Source organism: Bos javanicus, chromosome 29 (genome assembly GCF_032452875.1).
Source record: "Bos javanicus breed banteng chromosome 29, ARS-OSU_banteng_1.0, whole genome shotgun sequence".
In the NCBI taxonomy this organism is placed as follows: Eukaryota; Metazoa; Chordata; class Mammalia; order Artiodactyla; family Bovidae; genus Bos; species Bos javanicus.
The window spans coordinates 42,163,717-42,190,671 of record NC_083896.1 but is presented as its reverse complement, the minus strand read 5'-3'; the positions used below and the strand labels follow the sequence as shown (position 1 = coordinate 42,190,671).

The 26,955-nt window shown below is 39.4% G+C and overlaps 1 protein-coding gene across 1 annotated transcript in view; it reads right to left on the bottom strand.

The window, feature by feature from the left end:
- The window catches only part of LOC133241359 (organic anion transporter 7-like), a 30,002-nt gene extending 5,502 nt beyond the window's left edge, over positions 1 to 24,500 (bottom strand). Inside the window, exons 1-6 of the mRNA XM_061406732.1 lie at positions 23,773 to 24,500; positions 22,675 to 22,778; positions 13,013 to 13,167; positions 12,743 to 12,911; positions 10,072 to 10,195; positions 545 to 660 (exon numbers count right to left, since the gene is read on the bottom strand). Coding sequence (XP_061262716.1) covers positions 545 to 660; positions 10,072 to 10,195; positions 12,743 to 12,911; positions 13,013 to 13,167; positions 22,675 to 22,778; positions 23,773 to 24,174 — 1,070 coding nt within the window. The 5' untranslated portion in view covers positions 24,175 to 24,500. The remainder of the gene's footprint in view (positions 1 to 544; positions 661 to 10,071; positions 10,196 to 12,742; positions 12,912 to 13,012; positions 13,168 to 22,674; positions 22,779 to 23,772) is intronic.
- Between the last annotated feature and the right edge of the window lie 2,455 nt (positions 24,501 to 26,955).

Below are 26,955 nucleotides of genomic sequence, written 5' to 3'. Positions count from 1 at the left end.
CTTGCAAGGTTATGACTTTAAAATTATCTAAAATGATTGTATGATGATGGAGGTCACAATTATTATTACACTTCCGGGGAGAGAGTTTTGCTATAGGGGAGATATGATGGAGCCTTCTAGAATTTTAGCTTTTTTTCTATACCTTGATCTGGGTGATGGCTATCTGTATATGGAATTGTTCATTGAACAGCATATATTTGTTCATTTTACTATTTGTAGTTTTACTTTAATTAAAATTAGAACAAGTGAAGAAACTTATAGCCAAGATACTCATAGCCAATCATGTGCCATGATTGACATTCTCAGCATCTGCAGTGATGAGCCTGGTAGGGTGGTGTGACAAACAGAACTCCTCATTGTATAATTACTTCTGTGCTTGCCTTTTCATAACCTTTTCACTTTTAGCCAAACATGGCAACCATATTCTTAACTTCCTCATACTTTGTCTCAAATCTGCCCCTCTAGCATGTTATAGATGTTGAAATAACAAATACAATCACATCTCCACTATTTTAACATCCCTCATGTATTGTGTGAAGCCCACCTCACAAAGGACAGGAGACAGATCCTTTTACGCAGGTTGGGTGTGCGGAACAAGTCAAGCACAGAAGGTTTGGTCTCTGCTGCCTCCAGCTCCTCCTGCATGGCGGATCTCAGGACCTTCAACAAAACAAACTGTTGAGTGGTCGCACAATTGTAGGCTTTGTGAGGTTCCCAACAGAGGACCAGGTAGATGACTTCCCTTTGTTTCTACTGGAAAATACAGACACTGAATATGTAATGACAGGTGTACAGTGTTATGAATGGAGAGTTGTGGAGTTAAAGGGAAATTGTGTAGTGACAATGGCATTTTGGCATGACACTCAATTTGCCCGCTGGGAATCAAAAGGGGTGTCAAGATTGTAGATTTAGGTCAGGAAGGCACTAATTGAAGAGTTACTTGAATTTAGGTCCAAAGCTTCATTTTTATGAGAGGGGCCTGAAAGTCTGGCAACTGAGCTTGGTTCTCAGTTGGCTGCTCTTGGTAGAAAAAACATTTTTTTCAGGAAGGAGACTAATTCTCCTGACAGCCTTAATTTTGGTCCATGAGTCAGCCTCTTTAAGGGAAATCCTAGCATGTTGCATCTTCATGAATGAAATGACTGGCATTAAATCTAAGGACAGAATCAGAGGAGATCTTGGAGTAGTAGATTTTACACCCAGACTTTATTACCTGGTGTTATACAATGGCTCTGCCATTTGCCAGGTATGTACCTTGGGAAGTTAATTGAATATCTTTTAGCCTCAGTGTCTTTGTCATTCAAAAGAAGAATTAGCAGATGAATAAATCAGAGAATCAGGATTAGGATATTAGGAGAATAAAAAATAATGCCTTTCTCACAAAGATTTGTAGTCACAAATGTGTATATCAGTTTACATCTAGTACAGCTGAGATCTTTATTAACTCATTAAGCTAAATTTTTATTTATTAATTTTTAATTGAAATACAGTTGATTTATAATATCATGTTAGTTTTGGGCTTACAGCAAAGTGATCCATATATATATTATGCATATAATCATATATATAAAAATTTTCAGGTTATTTTTATAATGGGTTATTATAAAATACTTAATATTATTCCCTGTATTATAAAGTATACAGTAAACCCTTGCTGACTACCCATTTCATATATATTAGTGTTAGTGTTAGTTGCTCAGTTTGTGTCTGACTCTTTGAAACCTCATGGACTGTAGTCCACCAGGCTCCTCGGCTCATGGGATTCTCTAGGCAAGAATACTGGAGTGGGTTGCCATTCCCTTCTCCAGGAGATCTTCCCGACCTAGAGATCTAACCCAGGTCTCCTGCATTGCAGGCAGATTTTTCACTGCCTGAGTCATCAGGGGAGCCCATATGTAATAGTGTGTATTTATTAATTCTATGCTCATAATTTATACCCCTCCACCTCACCTTTCCCCTTTGGTAACCATAAGTTTGTTTTCTATGTCTGTGAATCTGTTTTCTAAACAGATTCATTTGTATTATATATACAATATTGTAAAGTAATTAGCCTCTAATTAAAATAAATAAATTTAAATTAAAAAAATAAAAAATGTTAAAAAAAAAAAGAATTTATGTATAAGTGATAAGTAGTTTGTCTTTCTCCGAGTTACTTCATTTAGTATGCTATTTTCAGGGTCCATACATGTTGCTACAAATGACAGTGTTTCATTTCTTATGCCAATATTCCATTGTGTGTATACCACATCTTCTTTATTCATTCATAGGATGTAAGTGTATTAGTCACTAGTTATGTCTGACTCTTTGCAATCCCATGGGCTGTACTTCTCTGTCTATGGCATTCTCCAGGCAAGAATACTGGAGTGGGTAGCCATTCCTTTCTCCTGGGGATCTTCCAAACCCAGGGATCAAACCCAGGTCTCCTGCACTGCAGGTAGATTATTTACCGTCTGAGCTACCAGGGAAGCATTCATTGGATACCATTATCATTAACTGTAGTCACCATGCTGTACATTAGATCCCCAGACTTATATCTGAAGGTTTTTACATTTTGACCTGTGTCTCCCCATTTCTCCTTTTCTCCAGCCCCTTGCAACCACTATTCTGTTCTGTGCTTCTAAGAAACTGATTTTTTCTTTTTTTAAGATTGCACATGTAAGTAATATCATAAAATATTTGTCTTGCTTATTTCCCTTAGCATAATACCCTCCAGGTTAATCCATGTTGCTGCAAATGGAAAGATTTCCTTATAATTTTAAAAGTCAGAATAATATTCCATTGCATATGTCTGTGTATCTCACACTTTTTTTACTCATTTAACTTTTGAAGGACATCTGGACTATTTCTAAATTTTGTCTATTGTGAAAACTGCTAAATTAATATGGATGTGCAGATTTCCCTTCAAGATACTGATTTCATTTCCTTTGGATATACACCCAGAAGTAGAATTGCTGGGTCATATGGTAGTTCAATTTTTAATTTTTTGAGAAACTACCATAGCATTTCCACAATGGCTGTACCAATTTACATTCCCATCAACAAGTGTGTAAGGATTTCCTTTTTCAACATCCTTGTGAACATTTGTTATCTCTTATCTTTTTGACAATAGGTGTGAGATAATACTTCATTGTGCTTTTAGTTTGCATGTCCCTAAATTATGCTGAGCACTTTTTACATACCTATTGGCCATTTGTTTCTTCTTTAGAAAAATGTCTATTCAGATCCTTTGCTCATTTAAAATTGAATTATTTGCTTTTTTGATAAAAGTTGATAGTTTCTTTATATTTTTTGAATATTAACCCCTAATCAGATATATGGTTTGACACTTTTTTAAAATATAAATTTATTTATTTTAATTGGAGGCTAATTACTTTACAGTATTGTAGTGGTTTTGCCGTACATTAGTTTCTCCCAAGTTGTACATTGCCTTTTCAAACCACCGTTTTCTCAGTTGTGCAGAGGCTCTTTAGTTGATGCAGTCCTACTTTTTATTTTTGCTTTTGTTGCTTATGCTTTTGGTGTCTTATTCGGGAAACATTGCCAAGACTCACGTCAAGAAGCTTTTTTCCTATTTCCACCCCCCACCCCCACCTCCCCACCTCAGGAGTTTTATGCTTTTCAGTTCAGCTCAGTTCAGTCGTTCAGTCTTGTCTGACTCTTCATGACCCCATAAACCACAGCACGCCAGGCCTCCCTGTCCATCACCAACTTTCAGAGTCCACCCAAACCCACGTCCATCGAGTCGGTGATGCCATCCAGCCATCTCATCCTCTGTCATCCCCTTCTCCTCCTGCCCTCAATCTTTCCCAGCATCAGGGTCTTTTCAAATGAGTCAGCTCTTTACATCAGGTGGCCAAAGTACTGGAGTTTCAGCTTCAACATCAGTCCTTCCATTGAACACCCAGGACTGATCTCCTTTAGGATGGACTGATTGGATCTCCTTGCAGTTCAAGGGACTCTCAAGAGTCTTCTCCAACACCACAGTTCAAAAGCATCAATTCCTCAGCGTTCAGCTTTCTTTATTGTCCAACTCTCACATCCATACATGACGACTGGAAAAACCATAGCCTTGACTAGACGGACCTTTGTTGGCAAAGTAATATCTCTGCTTTTTAATATACTGTCTAGGTTGGTCATAACTTTCCTTCCAAGGAGTAAGTGTCTTTTAATTTCATGGCTGCAATCACCATCTGCAGTGATTTTGGAGCCCAGAAAAAGAAAGGCAGCCACAACAGTTTCCACTGTTTCCCCATCTATTTGCCATGAAGTGATTGGACCAGATGCTATGATCTTAGTTTTCTGAATGTTGAGCTTTAAGCCCACTTTTTTTTTTTTTTCACTCTCCTCTTTCACTTTCACCAAGAGGCTCTTTAGTTCTTCTTCACTTTCTGCCATAAGGGTGGTGTCATCTGCATATCTCAGGTTATTGATATTTCTCCCGGCAATCTTGATGCCAGCTTGTGCTTCTTCCAGCCCAGCGTTTCTCATGATGTACTCTGCATATAAGTTAAATAAGCAGGGTGACAATATACAGCCTTGACGTACTCCTTTTCCTATTTGGAACCGGTTTGTTGTTCCATGTCCAGTTCTAACTGTTGCTTCCTGACCTGCATACAGGTTTCTCAAGAGGTAGGTCAGGTGGTCTGGTATTCCCATCTCTTTCAGAATTTTCCACAGTTTATTGTGATCCAAACAGTCAAAGGCTTTGGCATAGTCAATAAAGCAGAAATAGATGTTCTTCTGGAACTCTCTTGCTTTTTCGATGATCCAGTGGATGTTGGCAATTTGATCTCTGGTTCCTCTGCCTTTTCTAAATCGAACTTGAATATCTGGAAGTTGATGGTTCACGTATTGCTGAAGCCTGGCTCGGAGAATTTTAAGCATTACTTTACTAGTATGTGAGATGCGTGCAATTGTGTGGTAGTTTGAGCATTCTTTGGCATTGCCTTTCTTTGAATTGGAATGAAAACTGACCTTTTCCAGTCCTGTGGCCACTGATGAGTTTTCCAATTTGCTGGCATATTGAGTGCAACACTTTCACAGCATCATCTTTCAGGATTTGAAATGGCTCAACTGAAATTCCATCACCTCCATTAGCCTTGTTCATAGTGGTGCTTCCTAAGGCCCACTTGACTTCACATTCCAGGATGTCTGGCTCTAGGTGAGTGATCACACCATCATGATTATCTGGGTCATGAAAATCTTTTTTTGTATACTTCTTCTGTGTATTCTTGCCATCTGTTCTTAATATCTTCTGCTTCTGTTAGGTCCCTCCCATTTCTGTCCTTTATTGAGCCTATCTTTGCATGAAATGTTTCCTTGGTATCTCTAATATGCTTTTAGGATTTACCTTTAAGTCTAATCTATTTGAAGTTAATTTTTGTGAGTTGTATGAGACTGGGACTCAGTTTCAATCTTTTGCATATGACTATCCAATTGCCCCAATACTGTTTATTGGAGAGATTATTCTTTCCTCATTGTGTGTTCCTTATTAAATTCTTGTTGAACATTTATGTATGGGTTTGTATCTGGGCTCTCTATCTGATCCACCATTCTTTGTGCCTGTTTTTATGCCAGCACCATATTGTTTTGATTATTATAATTTTGTGATATAGTTTGAAATCAGGATGTGTGATACCTCCAGCTTTGTTCTTCTTTTTCAGGATTGCTTTGGCTATTCAGGGTCTTTTGTGGTACCATACAAGTTTTAGGATAGTTTTTTTCTACTTCAAAGAAAAATGCATTTGAATTTTGATAGAGATTGCTTGGGGAGAGATTGTATATTACTTGGGGGTAGTACGGATCTTTCACAATGTTAATTACTCCAGGCCAATACATGGAATATCTTTCCATTTATTTGTGTCTTCAGTTTCTTTCATTAATATTTATAGTTTTCTGTACACAGAAAAATTTCACCTCCTTGCTTAAATTATTCCTAAATATTTTATTTTATTTTTTTACTGTTGTAAATGGGTTTGCTTTCCTAATTTCTGTTTCATATAGTTGGTTGTTAGTGTATAGAAATATAATTAATTTTTAACATTGATTTTTTTATCCTTCAACTTTCCTAAATTTGCTTATCAGTTCTAACAGGCTTTTTATATGGAGTCGTTAGGATTTTCTATAGTATAAACTTAATACACAGAAACTTCAATTAAATAGAATCAAGAGATTAGAAGGGGGAGCTTCCATGTCTTGTGATAGTAGTAGAGCCCAATAGGAAGAAGAAAGACTCCTTTTCTTTCCTGGCAAGGACAAACCAATTAAGCCACGGACTCTCTGTTAGCTGTAAAGGATCTCCTAACTGCTTTTTCCTCCCTATAAAGGTGTTTTCTTTCCCTTGCCATGCAGGAACTTGCACATGGCTCACCATGGTTGCAAGCCCTGAAATGCAATTCTCTATTGATCCTGAATAAACCCATCTTTACTGGAGAGATACCTAGCAGTCTGTTTGTTTCATGTCAACACTGTACATAAGATCGTATCATCTGCAAGCAGAATTGATTTTACTTCTTCCTTTCTGACCTGGATGGCTTTATTTATTTATTTTTTGCCTAATTATTATGGTGAGGATTTCAAACTATGTTGAACAGAAATGATGAGCGTGGGCATCTTTGTCTTGTTCTTGATCTTAAAGAAAGGCTTTTAACTTTTCACCATTGAGTATGATGTTAGCTATGGGCTTGTCATATATGGCCTTTATTATATTTAGGTACATTGCCTCTATACCTGATTTTTTGAGAATTTTTGTCATGAAAGGATATTTAATTCTGTGGAATTTTGATCACAACAGTGACTGTGGTTCCTGGGAAAGGTCTCACCACAGTGACAGTGCCAGCCTTGGAGAAGAAACACAGTATCTAGGACTCCAAGTATCTCTGACATCTGATCAGCATAGGTGAAGCCTATCTGAGTCCTCAGAAGCAAAGTCTGTAAAAGTCCATAAGGGTTGAGACTTGCAGAAGTATCCTGCTCTCCATTTCCTCATAGGGTAAGATCCCTGCATGGGTACTCCTCCTGTCACCAAGCTACTCTGGATTGGAGCACAGGATGATGCAGGTAAAATGTTTCCTGCACTTCTTCTATGCAGATATCCCTTTGACTTTTGTGTTTATGCTCTTTTGTCCTTGTAGTCCAGCCTTTTTCCAGAGCTGTTATCGTCAGTTGGTAGTTGTTTATTTTGGGCTTCCCTGGTGTCTCAGTGTAAAGAATCTGCCTGTCAATGCAGGGGATGTGGGTCAGGAAGATCCCCTGGAGAAGGAAATGGCAACCCACTCCAGTGTTCTTTCCTGGGAAATCCTACAGACAGACAGAGGGGCCTGGTGGGCTATAGTCCATGGGGTTGCAAAAGAGTTGTACACAACTTAGTGGCTAAACAACAACAAGCTGTTTAATTATTGTTTTTATTGTTTTTACGGGAGAGACAAGTGTTGGCCCATCCTAGCCCTTCATTCTGCTGATGATACTCTGCTGCTAGATATTTAAAGTCACATCTATTATTCCAATTTTCACTGGAGTGAAAAACAAAGATTTTGCTTTCCATCTTTCTGCAAACTTAAAATTGTACCTAAGTTGTATGTGTTTTGGGGAAAAGAAGTGTGTTATATACTGGGCTCTCAGACATTCAAGACTGGAATAATCAATAATGCATATATGTGAAATATAGAAAAATGGTACAGATAAATTGTTGCAGGGCAGGAATACAGATGCAGATGTAGAAGACAGACACATGTACTCAGTAGAGGAAGGGGAGGGTGGATGAATTGGGAGATTAGGATTGACATATATACACTACCATGTATAAAATAGATAGCTGCATGGCACAGGGTGCCTGTGATGATCTAGATGGGTGGGAAGGATGGAAGGTGGGAGCGAGGTCCAAGAGGGAGGGTATATATTTATACATATAGCTGGTTCACTTCATTGTACAGCAGAAATTAACACAACATTGTAAAACAATTACGCTCCTGTTAAAAGACAAAATGAGTCCATAAGACTGTTCTATACATCAGGTGGTGTGGGGAGGGAGAGGGGAGGAGGATTCAGGATGGGGAGCACATGTGTGCCTGTGGCAGATTCATTTTGATGTTTGTCAAAACTAATGCAGTTATGTAAAGTTATAAAATAAAATAAAATTTAAAAAAAAGACAAAATGATATTTGAGTGGATATAAGTGGAACAAATTTAAGTTATGATTGAAATGGGTGTGTCAGGCAATTCATCAGATGAAGTTAAAACAAGATTAAGATCACAAATTTCTAAATTATTTTTACAAAATAAAAAAATCAAATTAAACAATATTGAGTAGTCATTCATGCAGTGAATCCATTTTGTAAACCAAGTTTCAGTTGTTCCTCTTGTGCAAAACTCCCTTTCTTCCCCTGGCACTGAGGTGATCGTCAGCTGCCTTTCACTTTGATAATGCTTTATTCTTGTCTTACTTACTGCTTGTATCACTTGTTTTTGTTATGTGCCTGGCCCTTGTAAGATCAAATCTTTCATTCTCTGTACTGGGCCAAACTGGTAGGCAAAATGTTAGATTTGGGCTTGACTATAAAGATAGTTCCTCAGAAATAAGTTAGTACAATTTAATTTTGTATGAGATAGGGTTATATCAATGCAGTTTTAAAAGAACCATAGGTCAATACCAATTTAGAGGTTTTCTTTTTTATTTCAGAAGCATGTATCAACATATTCTCCATCATGTCAAGGACCCTCAGGGGTATTATCCCCATGTAATGGCTTCATTATGGGAGAAACTTTGATTTCTTCCCAGGTGGCTCAGTGGTAAAGAACCCAGCTGCTAATGCAGGAGATGTAAGAGACACACCTTCAATCCCTGGGTCAGGAAGATCCCCTGGAGAAGGAAATGGCAACCCACTCTGGTATTCTTGCCAGGAATATCTCATGGACAGAGGAACCTGACAGGCTGCAGTCCATGGAGATGCAAAAAGTCAGACACAACTGAGCATGCTTTGATTCCTTTCCCCCATCTTCAATTGAATCTTAACTCTCAGAAGCATTTTGATTCTCCTTATTCAAATCTCTTTTAAAAAGAGCCTCTGCTTTCTTTTGGGAGTATAAAACTTTTCATTAGATATGTCATTGAATATGCTTCCAAAAATATTGCATTTCTTTTCCTGAACCAGCTAATTATTATTTTTTTTCCAATAAAATGAAGGTAGACTCTTTTTTTCAGGGTCTTCAGTAGAAATCTTTCTATCTCCTATCATTGCAAACATTTAGACTTAAAAATATCTGTTACTTTCCCCCTCATATCTATATGAAAGATTCTAGAAGGCTGGAATCCTGGCTTATTCTGTTATTCATGACCAAGTAACATGTCTCACACACTGTAATCTTTTGATAAGTATTTTATGTATGTGCATGATATGATGAATGAGTCACTTAATGGTCCACAATGTTTTACCTACCTAGGAAGAAAAATAAAAAAGAAAATCACTTCTTTGAGGCATACCTCTTCAGTTTTACCCTTGGGACGTGTGGTAAGCTGACTGTCACTTTCACAAAACAGAGATTTGTATTGTTCACTGTCATATTTCCAGGGATAGAACCAAACTTGCCATAGGTAAGCATCAGTAGATTGCATGGATCAAAGTGTTTGTGAGTGAATGAACAGAAATATGAAGTTCCGTATGCTCTATTCTGCACAGTCATGGAACCTTCCTAATGGTCTTGTTGCCCTGAAAAAAGGCTATCAGAACATTGAACTGGAAAGAAAAAATTAGTTTTGGTTACTTTCTCTTACCAAGTTAATGTGTGACCAATGCTCAGTCTTTCCAGTTGTTAATAATTAGTGATCTTTTCCTCTGTTAAGTAAAATATCTGTGTCTACTTTTAGCAGCAACGTGTTCTCTGCCAATGCCAACACAAACAATGTTGATACTTGTTGAGAAACAGGACAGTGAGGTAAGAAGCCTCATAACCACCACTGTGGTCTTGCTTTCCCTTCCTCTTATGGATAAGAATGATATATATGAAATATAAATAATATAAAGAATAACATATATGTTTTTCTTGCATTTTGTAACTAACTCCCAGCCTCCTCACCTCCATGGTTAGGATATCTCCAGCATTCTTCCTTCCATTTCTGTGGGCTGCTTTTTGAAGTTCTTTTAAGCCCTTTTTGGGTTTGTCTATAGTAATCAACCACCGAGCAGATTCTATCAACCACCTAAAATAGAAGAGTAGGACAAAAGTGTAGTCAACTCTCACTTGTCCTTTTTGCACATAGCCTTTTTCCAGAGATGCCTTTCCCCTCCAGTCTGATGCCTACCACTTGTTGGATTATACCAAAATTTATAAACTTACATTCTCTTGTGCCATAACTAGGGAAAAATGAGATGACCTCTCTGTGTGGTTTACCTTCACTATGGAGATTGCAGGCTGGAGTCATATTGACTCCCTTCTCAACCAGAGGCAAATTTACCAGGGAGCTCATGAAGCTGAAACATGAGGGATCCGTACTTGTACAGGCCTTTGCCAAGGTTCTTGTAAGGGCATAAGAAATGTCTCTTCATAATGTGTCATTTTTCTAAAATAAGGGCCCTTAAGTGATTTATATATGCCAAAGGCTCACACAGATTGGAATCACTCCTGCTCCTACCAGTTATGATGGAATCTGGCTACATAAGCGAGTTACTTATAGCTGCCTTGATTTTATCATCTGTGTAGCAAGGAGGCAGTCCCACAGACTCTGCAGAACTGTCATGAGGGTGTAGTGACACAATGGATGAGCCTGACAGAGACTACAGCCTCCAGTCTAAATGAACTCACCTCACTATATTATTAATATATCTGTAATCATTTCTCTGAGGGAGAGTCATTTTCAGACAATAATCTTCTTCTGAACAGCCTTCTTAGGTTATTGTATATTGTTACCCTGCTTATTTAACTTATATGCAGGGTACATCATGAGAAACACTGGGCTGGAGGAAGCACAAGCTGGAATCAATATTGCTGGGAGAAATATCAGTAACCTCAGATATGCAGATGACACCACCCTTATGGCAGAAAGTGAAGAAGAACTAAAGAACCTCTTGATGAAAGTGAAAGAGGAGAGTGAAAAAGTTGGCTTAAAGCTCAGCATTCAGAAAACTAAGATGATGTCATCCAGTCCCAAATAGGGACTTCATGGCAAATAGATGGGGAAACAGTGAAAACAGTGGCTGCTGTTATTTTTGGGAGCTCCAAAATCACTGCAGAGGTGACTGCAGCCTTGAAATTAAAAGGGACTTACTCCTTGGAAGGAAAGTTATGACCAAACTAGACAGCATATTAAAAAGCAGAGAGATTACTTTGCCAAAAAAGGTCCATCTAGTCAAGGCTATGGTTTTTCCAGTGGTCATGTATGGATGTGAGAGTTGGACTATAAAGAAAGCTGAATGCCGAAGAATTGATGCTTTTGAACTGTGGTGTTGGAGAAGACTCTTGAGAGTCCCTTGGACTGCAAGGAGGTCCAACCAGCTCATCCTAAAGGAGATCAGTCCTGGGTGTTCAATGGAAGGACCAATGTTGAAGCTGAAACTCCAAAACTTTGGTCACCTGATGCAAAGAGCTGACTCATGTGAAAAGACCCTGATGCTGGGAAAGATTGAGGGTGGGAGGAGAAGGGGACAACAGAGGATGAGATGGTTGGATAGCATCACCAACTCAATGGACAGACTCCAGGAGTTGGTGATAGACATAGAGGCCTGGCGTGCTGTGATCTTTGGGGTCGTGAAAAGTCGGACATGACTGAGTGACTGAACTGAAGTGAACTGATCCAATCTGACTTAATTTAAACTAGAGGAACCACGCTGCTTTTTCTTTACTAAGTTGTGGAGGTGAATTTGCTTCCCATTCCTCTCTCCAATATCAGTTAAAAAAATGAAAAATGTCCATATCTTCTGTATCACATAATTTTTTTGCAAAGCCATACCTATAATCACAGATTGTAATGCAGGCTAGCTCACCTTCAGATGTTTTTCTCTGTAGGGATAATATTTTTGTATCAATTCTGTTTGCATCATACTCGTTAAGTCTTTTTAGTAAGGATGGAAAGACCTCAAAAAACTCAGAATTCCCAGAAGATTCTTTGCTGTCCTCTGTCTTTAGGGTTGCTGGTTTTAGCATGTAAAAATAGTGCGCCTAGTTAAATTTGGACTTCAAGTAAAAAAGGTAAATTTTTAATTAGAACTATGCCCCATGCAATATTTTAGATAAAAAATTATCTGTTGCTTGTTTGAAATTTGAATACAATGGGATTTATTGTGTTTTATTCAGTAGCAAACAAAAATACAAAACCCAGCTAGAAATTTCATATAAATCATGAACAATTTTCAGTATAATTATGTATCTTACAATATTTGGGATATAATTTCACAAAAATATTAGCTGGTTATCTTAAATTCAAATTTCATTGAATGTCTTTAATTTTATCTGGCAACTCTACCTGTTTTGCTTCTCGAATGTACATGGGGTACATATAAGGAGAGTACATACTCAGGTATGAAGTGAAGTGAAAGTCACCCAGTCATGTCTGACTCTTTCCGACCCCATGGACTGTAGCCTACTAGGCTCTTGTCCATGGAATTTTCAAGGCACGAATACTGGAATGGGTTGCCATTTCCTTCTTCAATACTCAGGGATAGACCAGGACCAAACAGAATTCTTGTATTTGATTCCATGTACATTCTCACCCCAGACTCTCACAAGACAAAGGAGGAAAGAAGGTTCATACCTTGAGGCCAGAAACAAAACAAAGAGTGGTGCAGACATCACTAGCTGGAGAGTGTGCCAGTCTCGAATGGCAAAAGCCAGGCCTCCAAGGATTGTCTGTCCCAGACTAGTGGCAGCCATCAACAGTGTTGTTGCCATAGCTTGGAATTGGGGCTCTGTCCATTCCAGTGCTGAAAGAAAACACAAGCGGAAATTTTATTTAAATAAACATGGAATTTCAAGGTCAGAGTTAAGACTTGGAAAACACTGAAGATACAAAGCATTGACTTACTGAGCAAAACATTATTTGTCAGGAGACATGTAGCAGACATTCCAGCCAAGAAACGTAGTGAGCAGTAAATGAGGAAATTGGGGGCAATGACTGTAAAGGTATCAACAATGGCAAGCTGGAGGAAACACAACCTGATTATAAACTTCCTCCCAAACCTGAGAAAGAAAGCACCAAATTAAGCTATAGGAACAATAACAACCTCTTGTAAAAACTAGCAAAAAGAAAGCACTTTGAATCCTTAGAAAGTGAAAGTGAAGTCGCTCAGTCGTGTCCGACTCTTTGCGACCCCATGGACTGTAGCCCACCAGGCTCCTCCGTCCATGGGATTCTCCAGGCAAGAGTACTGGAGTGGGTTGCCCTCCAGGGGATCTTCCCAACCCAGGGATCAAACCCGGGTCTCCCTTATTGCAGGCAGATGCAATGAATCCTTAAAGCATCAACAATAAATGGCAGATCTGAGAAGCAAACTTCCCGTGTGTAAACAGAAACTGAATGTATCAAAGCCTCTTCTCTCTTCTGTTACTAGTATTGGGTTGACACCAATTCAGACCATATAGGCAGGTTGCAAATTTTGGAATTTTAAAATATTATAACTGTCCCTTCTACTAACACATGCCTTTAGCATAGGGATTCTGTATAAAACCTACACTCAGGGAATCTAAAGTTGTACTTGCTAATTTAGGCTCACACAGTTTACAACAGAACTTATTTGAAAACAACGCCTGTGGAATAAATCCATCACAGTGGCTGATGGGTTGCATACGAGACCCTCCTTGCTGACTTTGGGTTTGTTGGCTTTGGGCAACAGGTTTCCTTCTAAAACAATATAGAAGACAGTCATGACAGAAGCAGAGGGACTTAGAAAATGCTGAGAGGAATTTGATAAGATGGAGAAAGAAGAAACACAGAAGCAAATATTTTAAAAGAGGGATTTAAAGAGGCAGCCCCCCAAGTCCCAGGCAGCAGGGCAGCCACCTTGATCCCTGCAGCTGCTCACGCCAGCTCCCAGAGCCACTATAGTACTGCGTTAGGATGAACACAATAGAGAAGGGATGAAAATTTGGGCTGCTACTGGGCAGAACTGTGAATGCCTGCATGGGAGGTACCTAAGTTCACTGTGATCACACAGGCCCCACTTGCTATAGGACTAACGTCCTTTGGCACAAAGCTTGCACTTAAGGGCAATGGAGCCTTATGGAATCTGACCCTTAGGGCTTCTATTCCAACAACTGGGGATCAGATCCCACCCTTGACAGGGCTATGATGGTCACGGAGCAAAGAGGAGGATCTACCCAACATTCAGTGCAGGCTGTGAACCTTGCAACATCAATTACACCTCCTATCAAGGGCAAAATGACCAGCACACTCTGAGGAAAGATGTGGTAGGCATCCGTACCCAAAACAGCCCTTGTACCAATAATATTAGAGGGCTGCTACCAATGCAGCCTTCGCTTGGTGGAGCTTCATGGAGACTACACTCCTGGACCTTCCTCACAGCTGGAATTGGCACACCCCACCCAGCTGGTACCTGCTCACTCCACTGCAAGTGAAGGTCTTTCTCCAACAAACCTAGTCTATAAAGTTTGGAAGAGGTAATTGTTCTGTGAAATATGCATATATCAATACAACACTATAAGAAACATAAAAGATCAAGGAAACAGGACACCAACAAAGAAACAGAATAGTTTTGCAGCAACTGACCTCTAATAAGTGGATGTCTTTGAACTGCTTCATGAAGAATTCAAGAAAACTGTCTTAAGGAAACTCAATGAGCTACAAGAGAATGCAGGTTGGGAATTCAATGACATTAAGAAAATAATACATGAACAAAATAAGAAGTTGAACAGAGAGCTAGAAATGATAAATATGAACCAAATTCTACAGCTGAAGAATACAATAAGTGAAACAATATACAGAGCACCAACAAAAGATGTATAAAATGGAGGAAAAATCTATGAACTCAAGGACAAGTCATTTGAAAATTTCCAATCAGAGAAGAACAAAGAAAAAATATTAAAGAGAGTACAGAATGTCTGTTGGATTATGAACACCAACAAATAAAACACTATTTTCATTGTGGAAGTCCCAAAAGAAGAAGAGAAACAGAAAGACAAATTAAGAGAAGGGCAAAATAAGAGACTGAGCAAATATTAACAATCTGAAGGCAGAAATAGACAATAGTGAAATAATAGCAGGGGACTTCAATACCACTTTCAACAGTGGAAAATGGAAATGGAAAATCAATAGGAAATAATGATTTGAACTATATTTTTTTTCTGCCAGTCTATCCCTCCCTCCCACACTTCCCCACTGGAAACCATAAGTTCACTCTCTAAGTCAATGTTCAGTAAATAAGTTCATTTGTATCATTTTTTTAAAAGATTGTGCATATTCAGTTCAGTTCAGTTTAGTCGCTCAGTCTTGTCTGACTCTTTGCAACCCCCATGAATTGCAGCACGCCAGGCCTCCCTGTCCATCACCAACTCCCAGAGTTCACCCAAACTCTTGTGCATCGAATTGGTAATGCCATCCAGGCATCTCATCCTCTGTCATCCCCTTCTCCACCTGCCCCCAATCCGTCCCAGCATCAGGGTCTTTTCCAATGAGTCAACTCTTCACATGAGGTGGCCAAAGTATTGGAGGTTCACCCTCAGCATCAGTCCTTCCAATGAACACCCAGGACTGATCTCCTTTAGGATGGACTGGTTGGATCTCCTTGCAGTCCAAGGGACTCTCAAGAGTCTTCTCCAACACCACAGTTCAAAAGCATCAATTCTTCAGTGCTCAGCTTTCTTCACAGTCCAACTCTCACATCCATACATGACTACTGGAAAAAACATAGCCTTGACTAGACGGACCTTTGTTGGCAAAGTAATATCTCTGCTTTTTAATATGCTATCTAAGTTGGTCATAACTTTCCTTCCAAGGAGTAAGTGTCTTTTAATTTCATGGCTGCAATCACCATCTGCAGTGATTTTTGAGCCCCCCAAAATAAAGTCTGACACTGTTTCCACTGTTTCCCCATCTATTTGCCTTGAAGTGATTGGACTGATGCCATGATCTTAGTTTTCTGAATGTTGAACTTTAAGCCCAGTTTTTCATTCCCCTCTTTCACTTTCATCAAGGGGCCCTTTAGTTCTTTTTCACTTTCTGCCATTAGGGTGGTGTCATCTGCATATCTAAGGTTATTGATATTTCTCCTGGCAATATTGATTTTAGCTTGTGCTTCCTGCAGCCCAGCATGTCTCATGATGTACTCTGCATAAAAGTTAAACAAGCAGGGTGACAATATACAGCCTTGAGGAACTCCTTTTCCTACTTGGAACCAGTCTATTGTTCCATGTCCAGTTCTAACTGTTGCTTCCTGACCTGCATATAGGTTTCTCAAGAGGCAGGTCAGGTGGTCTGGTATGCCCATCTCTTGAAGAATTTTCCACAGTTTATTGTGATCCACACAGTCAAAGGTTTTGTCATAGTCTATAAAGCAGAGGGTTCAGGATGGGGAACACATGTATACCTGTGGCAGATTGATTTCGATATTTGGCAAAACTAATACAATATTGTAAAGTTTAAAAATAAAATAAAATTTAAAAAAAAGAGAGAACTCAAATTAGCACCCCAACTTAAACCTCAAGGAACTAGGAAACTAAACCTAAAGCTAGCAGAGGAAGGAAATAACAAAGATCAGAGCAGAGATAAATAAAATAGAGATTAGAAAATATAAAATATCAATGAAGCAGAGTTTTTTTTTTTAATTAACAAAATTGACAAACTATTAGCTAGACTGACAAAAAACTAGACTTCTTCATTGAGAAGACTTAAATGAATAAAATCAGAAATGAGAGGAAACATTAAAACTGATACCACAGAAATACGAAGGATTATAAGCAAGTACTGCAAATAATTACAGAGAAGGCAATGGCACCCCACTCCAGTACTCTTGCCTGGAAAATCCCATGGACGGAGGAGCCTGGAAGGCTGCAGTCCATGGAGTCGCTAAGAGTCAGGCACGACTGAATGACTTCACTTTCACTTTTCACTTTCATGCATTGGAAAAGGAAATGGCAACCCACTCCAGTGTTCTTGCCTGGAGAATCCCAGGGACGGGGAGCCTGGTGGGCTGCCGTCTATGGGGTTACACGGAGTCGGACACGACTGAAGTGACCTAGCAGCAGTGCAAATAATTATATGCTAACAAATTGGATGGCCGTTAAGGAATGGATAAATTCCAGAAACATACAACCTCCTAAGAACCAATCACGAAGCAACAAAATATTAGCAAGCTTAATTTAATGATACACTTAAAGAATCATACACCCTGATAAAGTGAGAGGGACTAAAGAGCCTCTTGATGAAAGTGAAAGAGGAAAGTGAAAAAACTGGCTTAAAATTGAACATTCAAAAAACTAAGATCATGTATCTAGTCCCATCACTTCATGACAAATAGATAGGGAAACAATGGAAACAGTGGCAGACTTTATTTTCTTGAGCTCTGAAATCACTGCAGATGGTGATTGTAGCCATGAAATCAAAAGATGCTTGCTCCTTGGAAGAAAAGCTATGACAAACCTAGACAGCATATTAAAAAGCAGAAACATTACTTTGCTGACAAATGTCCATCTAGTCAAAGCTATGGTTTTTCCAGTAGTATGGATGTGAGAGCTGGACCATAAAGAAAGCTGAGCACCTAAGAATTGATGCTTTTGAACTGTGGTACTGGAGAAGATCTTGAGAATCCCTTGGACAGTGAGGATATCAAACCTGTCAATCTTAAAGGAAGTCAGTCCTGAATATTCATTGGAAGGACTGATGCTGAAGCGGAAGCTCCAATACTTTGGCCACCTGATGTGAAGAACTGATTCGTTGGAAAAGACCCTGGTGCTGGGAAATATTGAAGGCAGGAGGAGAAGGGGATGCTGAAGATGAGATGGTTGGATGCCATCACTAACTCAATGGACATGAGTTTGAGCAAGCTCTGGGAGTTGGTGATGGACAGGTAAGCCTGGCGTGCTGCAGTCCATGGGGTTGCAAACAGCTGGACACAACTGAGTAACTGAACTGATAAAGTGGAAAGTGGGATTTATCCCTGGGATGCAATAGTTCAACATACACAATCATTAATGTGATACATCACGTTAACAGAAAGAAGGATAAAAATAGTATGACCAATTCAATAGATACAGATAATGTAGTTCATATTGTATGCATATGTCAAAACATCATGTTGTATACTTTAAATATATATAGTTGTATCTGTCAATTATAACTCAATAAGAATATTGATCTCTGCATTTTCTCATGACATTTTCACAGATGCCTGGGTTACAGGTTTGTTGAAAGTGAATACTCTGATTCTGAACTGTTTTCTAATTTACATTTATTATGGTATATTCCAATTTCATAGGGGCTTCCCTAAAGCTCAGTTGGTAAAGAATCCGCCTACAATGCAGGAGACCCCAGTTTGATTCCTGGGTCTGGAAGATCCTCTGGAGAAGGGATAGGCTTCAGTATTCTTGGGCTCCCCTTGTGGCTCAGCTGGTAAAGAATCTGCCTGCAATGTGGGAGACCTGGGTTAGACCCCTGGGTTGGGAAGATCCTCTGGAGAAGGGAAATGCTACCCACTCCAGTATTCTGGCCTGGAGAATTCCATGGGCTCTATAGTCTATGGGGTCGCAAGAGTCAGACACGACTGAGCTTCACTAATTCCAATTTCATAGTTTTTAGCTGAGCAAAAGTTACCATTATGCAGATGGATGATAAGACTCTCCTCAGTTCTCCAATATGTCTGTGGGAGACATACTTCAGTGGTGGCAATGATTGTCTATTTCAGAAGTATTGTCACAGGACTTAAAGATGTTGAAATAGCAGTTATTGGATTAATTGTATGGTTGTCAAAGTTATCTTTAGAGAACTGCTTTTGCAAAAATTAAAATCAAAATTATGGCATACTTTTTCAATAGACCACCAATGACACATTGCTGTGTGCCCATATGTTTAGTTTAATAGGATTTATACCCATCACACATGGGCAGCTATGATGTGATGACCATTCTCTGAGCATCCATAACCATTCAGCTAACAGAGCTTAGGAACAAATCAATACAATACTCATGGCAAAGGCTAAAAACATGTTTAGCCATATGATGTCTGCAAAGAAGTGGAATCCCATGTCATGGAACATCTTCTTTCTGTTCCCATAGATAGCTGTTAATTTCCAAATTAATATGTTATGGCATTCCCTCTCTAAATTCTGTCCAGAAATGCTTCCAGGTCTGATGGAGATGTTGCTTCTGTATCTTGTATGCAGAACTTAGTGTTGACAAAATGGCACTTATCACACTGGTTAATTCTCTCCATTTGTGTATCTATATCCCTGGGGCGATTACATAAGTCCCACAATATTGTGATTGTAATTCATTTCAGTTCAGTTCAGTCGCTCAGTTGTGTCCGACTCTTTGCAACCCTGTGGACCACAGCATGCCAGCCTCCCTGTCCATCACCAACTCCCAGAGATTACCCAAATTCATGTTCATTGACTCAGTGATGCCATCCAACTATCTCATCCTCTGTCATCCCCTTCTCCTCACGCCTTCAATCTTTCCCAGCATCAGGGTCTTTTCAAATGAGTCAGCTCTTTGCATCAGGTGGCCAAAGTATTCCAGTTTCAGCTTCAACATCAGTCCTTCCAATGAACGCCCAAGACTGATCTCCTTTAGGATGGACTGGTTGGATCTCCTTGCAGTCCAAGGGACTCTCAAGAGTCTTCTCCAACACCACAGTTCAAAAGCATCAATTCTCTGGCATTCAGCTTTCTTCACAGTCCAACTCTCACATCCATACATGACCACTGGAAAAACCATAGCCTTGACTGGACATACCTTATCTAGGTTGGTCATAACTTTCCTTCCAAGGAGTAAGGATCTTCTAATTTCATGGCTGCAATCACTATCTACAGTGATTTTGGAGCCCCCCAAAATAAAAGCAGCCACTGTTTCCACTGTTTTCCCATCTATTTGCCATGAAGTGATGGGACCAGATGCCATGATCTTAGTTTTCTGAATGTTGAGCTTTAAGCCCATTTTTTCACTCTCCTCTTTCACTTTCATCAAGAGGCTCTTTAGTTCTTCTTCACTTTCCACCATAAGAGTGGTGTCATCTACATATCTGAGGTTACTGATATTTCTCCCGGCAATCTTGATGCCAGCTTGTTCTCCCTCCAGCCCAGTGTTTCTCTTGATGTACTCTGCATATAAGTTAAATAAGCAGGGTGACAATATACAGCCTTGAGGAACTCCTTTTCCTATTTGGAACCAGTCTATTGTTCCATGTCCAGTTATGACTGTTGCTTCCTGACCTGCATACAGGTTTCTCAAGAGGCAGGTCAGGTGGTCTGGTATTCCCATCTCTTTCAGAATTTTCCATAGTTTATTGTGATCCACACAGTCAAAGGCTTTGGCATAGTCAATAAAGCAGAAATGGATGTTTTTCTGGAACTCTCTTGCTTTTTTGATGATCCAGCAGATGTTGGCAATTTGGTCTCTGGTTCCTCTGCCTTTTCTAAATCCAGCTTGAACATGTGGAAGTTCACAGCTCATGTATTGCTGAAGCCTGGCTTCAGCGGAGGATTTTGAGCATTACTTTACTAGCGTGTAAGATGAGTGCAATTGTGTGGTAATTTGAGCATTCTTTGGCATTGCCTTTCTTTGGGATTGGAATGAAAACTGACCTTTTCCAGTCCTGTGGCCACTGCTGTTTTCCAAATTTGCCGGCGTACTGAGTGCAGCACTTTCACAGCATCATCTTTTAGGGTTTGAAATAGCTTAACTGGAATTCCATCACCTCCACTAGCTTTGTTTGTAGTGATACTTCCTAAGGCCCACTTGACTTCACATTCCATGATGTCTTGCTCTAGGTGAGTGATCACACTATCGTGGCTATCTGGGTCATGAAGATTTTTTTTGTATAGTTCTTCTGTGTATTCTTGCCACCCCTTCTTAATATCTTCTGCTTCTGTTAGGTCCATATCATTTCTGTTCTTTTATTGAGCCTATCTTTGCATGAAATGTTCACTTGGTATCTCTAATTGTCTTGAAGAGATCTCTAGTCTTTCCCATTCTGTTGTTTCCCACTATTTCTTTGCATTGATCACTGAGGAAGGCTTTCTTATCTCTCCTAGCTATTTTTTTTAAAACTCTGCATTCAAATGGGTGTATCCTTCCTTTTCTCCTTTGCTTTTCACTTCTCTTCTTTTCACAGCTATTTGTAAGGCCTCCTCAGACAGCCATTTCGCTTTTTTGCTTTTCTTTTTCTTGGGGATGGTCTTGATCCCTGTCTCCTGTAGAAGGTCACAAACCTCCATCCATAGTTCATCAGGCACTCTGTCCATCAGATCTAGTCCCTTAAATCTATTTCTCACTTCCACTGTATAATCAAAAGGGATTTGACTTAGGTCATACCTGAATGTCTAGTGGTTTTCCCGACTTTCTTCAATTTGGCAATAAGTAGGTCATGATCTGAGCCACAGTCAGCTCCCAGTCTTGTTTTTGCTGACTGTATAGAGCTTCTCCATCTTTGACTGCAAAAAATATAATCAATGTGACTTCGGCGTTAGCCATCTGGCGATATCCATGTGTAGAGTCTTCTCTTGTGTTGTTGGAAGAGGGTGTTTGCTATGACCAGTGCGTTCTCTTGGCAGAACTCTATTAGCCTTTGCCCTGCTTCATAATGTACTCCAAGGCCAAATTTGCCTGTTACTCCAGGTGTTTCTTGACTTCCTACTTTTGCATTCCTGTCCCCTGTAATGAAAAGGACATCTTTTTTGGATGTTAGTTCTAAAAGGTCTTGTAGGTCTTCATAGAACTGTTCAACTTCAGCATCTTCAGCATCACTGGCCAGGGCATAGACTTGGATTACTGTGATATTGAATGGTTTGCCTTGGAAAAAAACAGAGATCATTCTGTCATTTTTGAGATTGCATCCAAGTACTGCATTTTGGACTCTTTTGTTGACCATGATGGCTACTCCATTTCTTCTAAGGGATTCTTGCCCACAGTAGCAGATATAATGGTCATGTGAGTTAAATTCACCCATTCCAGTCCATTTTAGTTCGCTGATTCCTAAAATGTCAATGTTTACTCTTGCCATCTCCTGTTTGACCACTTCCAATTTGCCTTGATTCATGGACCTAACATTCCAGGTTCCTATGCAATATTGCTGTTTATAGCATTGGACCTTGCTTCTATCACCAGTTACATCCACAACTGGGTGTTGTTTTTGCTTTAGCTCCATCTCTTCATTCTTTCTCCAGTTAGTTCTCCACTGATCTCCAGTAGCATATTGGGCACCTACCAACCTGGGGAGTTCATCTTTCAGTGTCCTATATTTTTGCCTTTTCATATTGTCCATGGGGTTCTCAAGGCAAGAATACTGAAGTATTTGTAATACTGAAGTAATTGTAACAAGTATTCTTTTTTTGTTGTAATTTTCTGAGTATTTAACTATATGGACACAATGATTATTCAAAGTTAAATAAAACACTTCTCAATTGTTATGATTGATGCTTCATAAAACTAAGTTGAAATATATATATTTCTTAATGAAAGAATAATTCATAAGCTGAAAGTACTTGAGAATAAAGAAAGCTATGATTGAGAGATACTCACCTGTCTGATAAATAACCATATACGATGCCTCCCACCAGAATTCCACTCATGACTAGGAATTTAGCCACTGAGATCAGTGACTCAGATTTACATACCAGGTCCCACTGAAAGAGAAGGACACCATCACTGCAGAGCTTCACAGCAGCTTAAAATCTCATTACTATATGTAAAATAGCTAGTGGGAAGCAGCTATATAACACCAGGAGCTCAAACCAGTGCTCTGTGACAACTTAAAGGGGTAGGATGTGGGGGTGGGAGGGAAGTTCAAGAGGGAGTGGCATATGTATACTTAGGGTTTATTCTATTGTTGTATGGCAGAAACCAACACAACTTTGTAAAGCAATTATCCTCTGATAAAAAATAAACTTAAACAATCTCTCAGTGGAAATCTGGTCAAAACTTCTTAACATAACTTGCAAAGTTCAATATTTTGGGCCTTTATCACCCTCTTCAGCTTCTTTTTTTCTGCATTAGTTCAGGTTTCATTTAAACAAAGCTTCCTTAGGGAAGTGTACTCTAAATCTGTTGGTTTTAGTAATCTCCAGCTTACATCAGACTAAGTAGTTCTCAGTCTTGGCCACAGAGAGAACTCATTTGAGGAGATATAAAATTTTACTGATTAGAACTTTATAGTAGATGTAGTATGACTGCTCCAGAATATAGTCTTGGAATGGAGTTTTTCATCAGTCAGTAAATATTTGTAATATACAATCAAATGATGAGCATTACTGACCTGGTATAACATTTTAAACACATTACATAAATTACTTGTTTAGACTTTGGTCATCCCAAGAATAAAAGTACTATAATAGAAGGGTTCATTTCTATTTTGGAGTTTGTTAGACGGTGGAGCCTGGTGGTCTGCTGTCTATGGGGTCACACAGAGTCAGACACGACTGAAGCGACTTAGCAGCAGCAGCAGCAGCAGACTCATTAAATATGTAGGTGCCTGGCATTTAATAGAGAGGCAATTAATATTTCCTGATGGATGAAGAATGAACACCTACCTAGTGACTAAAGGCTAGAAGCATGTTCATTATTCTGTTACCCCTAAACACCCAGATCACGTACTCACAAGAGGTAAATGGGGCCTCTTACCTCAGTTACGATGGTGGAGGAGAAGGAACTTCGATCATACATCCAGCCGTCCACACAGGGCTCTGTGTCCAGGTCAGTCATGTTGGGGAAGGTCCCATTCAGGTAAAGGAACTGCCACTGGGGGTGGCTGAAGCGACGACACTTCTCTGGCCTCAGGTTTGAGTCCAGTGGAATGGAGATTCTCAGGAAGGCATCTTGACTGAGGGTCCCAGTGTCATTAGCCGAGTCAGTGTCATTGTCCAAGATGTGGACCCAGCAGCGATGATCAGGGATGGCTGCAGTGAAGTTCTCCAGTAGGATGTGAGGGTACACTATGAGGCTAGAGATACAAAAGAAAACCATCTGAAGGATCTGGAATCTCCCCAGGCCTCCAACTTGATCCAGAAGGTCCTGAAAGGCCATCAAGGCTGAGCAGGTGGTCCTCAAAAGGAGGCAAAATGACTATCTAGAAAAGCTCAAGGGAAAAAATATTTCCAGCTGCTATGTCACACTAAGTGTGTGTTGATCCTGGCCAACTTTCTCCTCAACTGGCTCTTCCATCAGGATAGTGGAAGCTGTTTCTCTCTGTTGTTTTAAGGTCAGGGAAGTAATTAGCGATTTATTAGAGATCAATAATTGCTGAGTAACTCTAGCTGTTGATGATCACATCTGTTACATGTTTACTTTGTAAAAATTCTTCCAGCAAGATCCAAAGTAGCACTGAACTTTGACTTGTAGATTCTCTAGTAAATAAACTAAAACAACCTTCTATATTGCATGCACTGTCCTTTTTCAAAGTGTAATATGTGAGACTCAAATGTTAAGTGCTTTATGACTTTTTGTGTGTGAAAAGAAGTGAAAGTAGATTTTTGCTCAGTTAGTACTGAATCTTTATTAAAAGAGTTAATGAAAATAATCCTGCGTTAAATTAAAACGAGTAAAATATGATGAAATCCTTCTCTTCCAGTAACTGCTTCAGTTCAAATCAGATCAATGAAAATCAACACAATGAAAATTGTTGTTGTTCAGTTGCTAAGTCATGTCCAACACTGAGACCCCTCAGATTGCAGCACACCAGGCATCACTTTCCTTCACCATCTCCCAGAGTTTGCTCAGATTCATGTCCATTGAGTTGGTGATGCTATCCAACCATCTTATCCTGTTGTCCTCTTCTCCTTTTGCCTTCAATCTTTCCCAGCATCACAGTCTTTTCCAATGAGTCAGCTCGTCACATCAGGTGGCCAAAGTATTGGAGCTTTAGCATCAGTCCTTGATACAGGGTGCTTGGGGCTGGTGTACTGGGACGACCCAGACGGATGGGATGGGGAGGGAGGTGGGAGGGGGTTCAGGATAGGGAACACATGTGCACCCATGGCGGATTCATGTCAGTGTATGGCAAAACCAATACAATATTGTAAAGCAATTCAGTTCAGTTCAGTTCAGTCACTCAGTCGTGTCCAACTCTTTGCAACCCCATGAATCGCAGCATGCCAGGCCTCCCTGTCCATCACCAATTCCCGGGGTTCAGACTCACGTCAATCGAGTCAGTGATGCCATCCAGCCATCTCATCTTCTGTTGTCCCTTTCTCCTCCTGCCCCCAATCCCTCCCAGTATCAGAGTCTTTTCCAGTGAGTCAACTCTTCACATGAGGTGGCCAAAGTATTGGAGTTTCAGCTTTAACATCATTCCTTCCAAAGAAATCCCAGGGCTGAGCTCTTTCAGAATGGACTGGTTGGATCTCCTTGCAGTCCAAGGGACTCTCAAGAGTCTTCTCCAACACCACAGTTCAAAAGCATCAAGTCTTTGGCACTCAGCCTTCTTCACAGTCCAACTCTCACATCCATACATGACCACAGGAAAAACCACAGCCTTGACTAGACGGACTTTTGTTGGTAAAGTAATATCTCTGCTTTTCAATATGCTATCTAGATTGGTCATAATTTTCTTTTTTTATTTTTTTTCCTAATTTTATTTTATTTTTAAACTTTACATAATTGTATTAGTTTTGCCAAATATCAAAATGAATCCGCCACAGGTATACATAATTTTCTTCCAAGGAGTAAGCTTCTTTTAATTTCATGGCTGCAATCACCATCTACAGAGATTTTGGAGCCCCCCAAAATAAAGTCTGACACTGTTTCCACTGTTTCCCCATCTATTTCCCATGACGTGATGGGACCAGATAGTAATTAGCCTCCAATAAATAAACAAATAAATTAAAAAAAAAAAAAAGAATATTCAGGGTTGATTTCCTTTAGGATTGGGTGGTTTGATCCCCTTGTAGTCCAAGGGACTTCAAGAGTCTTCTACAGCACCGTGATTCAAAAGCATAAATTCTGGGCTTTCATTTATGATCCAGCTCTCACGTCCATAAATGATTACTGGGTAAACCATAGCTTTGATTATATGAACCTTTGTTGGCAAAGTGTTTTTTTTTGAAATGGGGGGAAAGTGGGCAATGATGGAGGGTAGAGGGCTATGACAATGGCAAGTTCTTATAGAGGTTTATTTATTTAGCTTGTTTACTCATACAGATAGCATTTGTGAGGATCTTTTCTGTGCTAGTTTAAGGAACTATAACTCCATGGCATTTATAATCCAGTGAGTACAGGAGAAATAAATAACTAATTATATTCTTATGTCATAAGATACACATATGGCAGATGCACAAAATGCTATGGAATAATTGAAGAGAATAAAGTGGAATAAAATATCACCTTGAATAGCATTAAATATTTTTTAAAGTCTAAATATAATTGTTAAAACAAGCAAAATACATAGAAGTAAATATGAAAAGATTGTAAATAAAATTTCTTGCTTCTTTAAAGGAAAGATGCTTGCTCCTTGGAAGGAAAGCTGTGACAAACTTAGTCCGTTAAAAAGTAGAGACATCACTTTCACAATTTTACTGCTGTGCAGTAAAGTACACAAAAGCACAACCACTTGTAAAGGATGTACATATTTGACAATGTATGCCAGACACATGAACAAACTATGTGGTTGGACATGCGAATGCACACTTGCATCTTTGCAAGTTCTCAACTTGAAGGTTTGTATGTAGGGGATTCACTGTACACAGAACATTTCATCCCAAAGCAGCAGAATACACATTCTTTTCAAGTATATGGGGAATATTCAGCATATCACATGCTAAGCTGCAAGAAAAATCTTGATAAATTTAAGAAATTTCAAGTCATATCAAA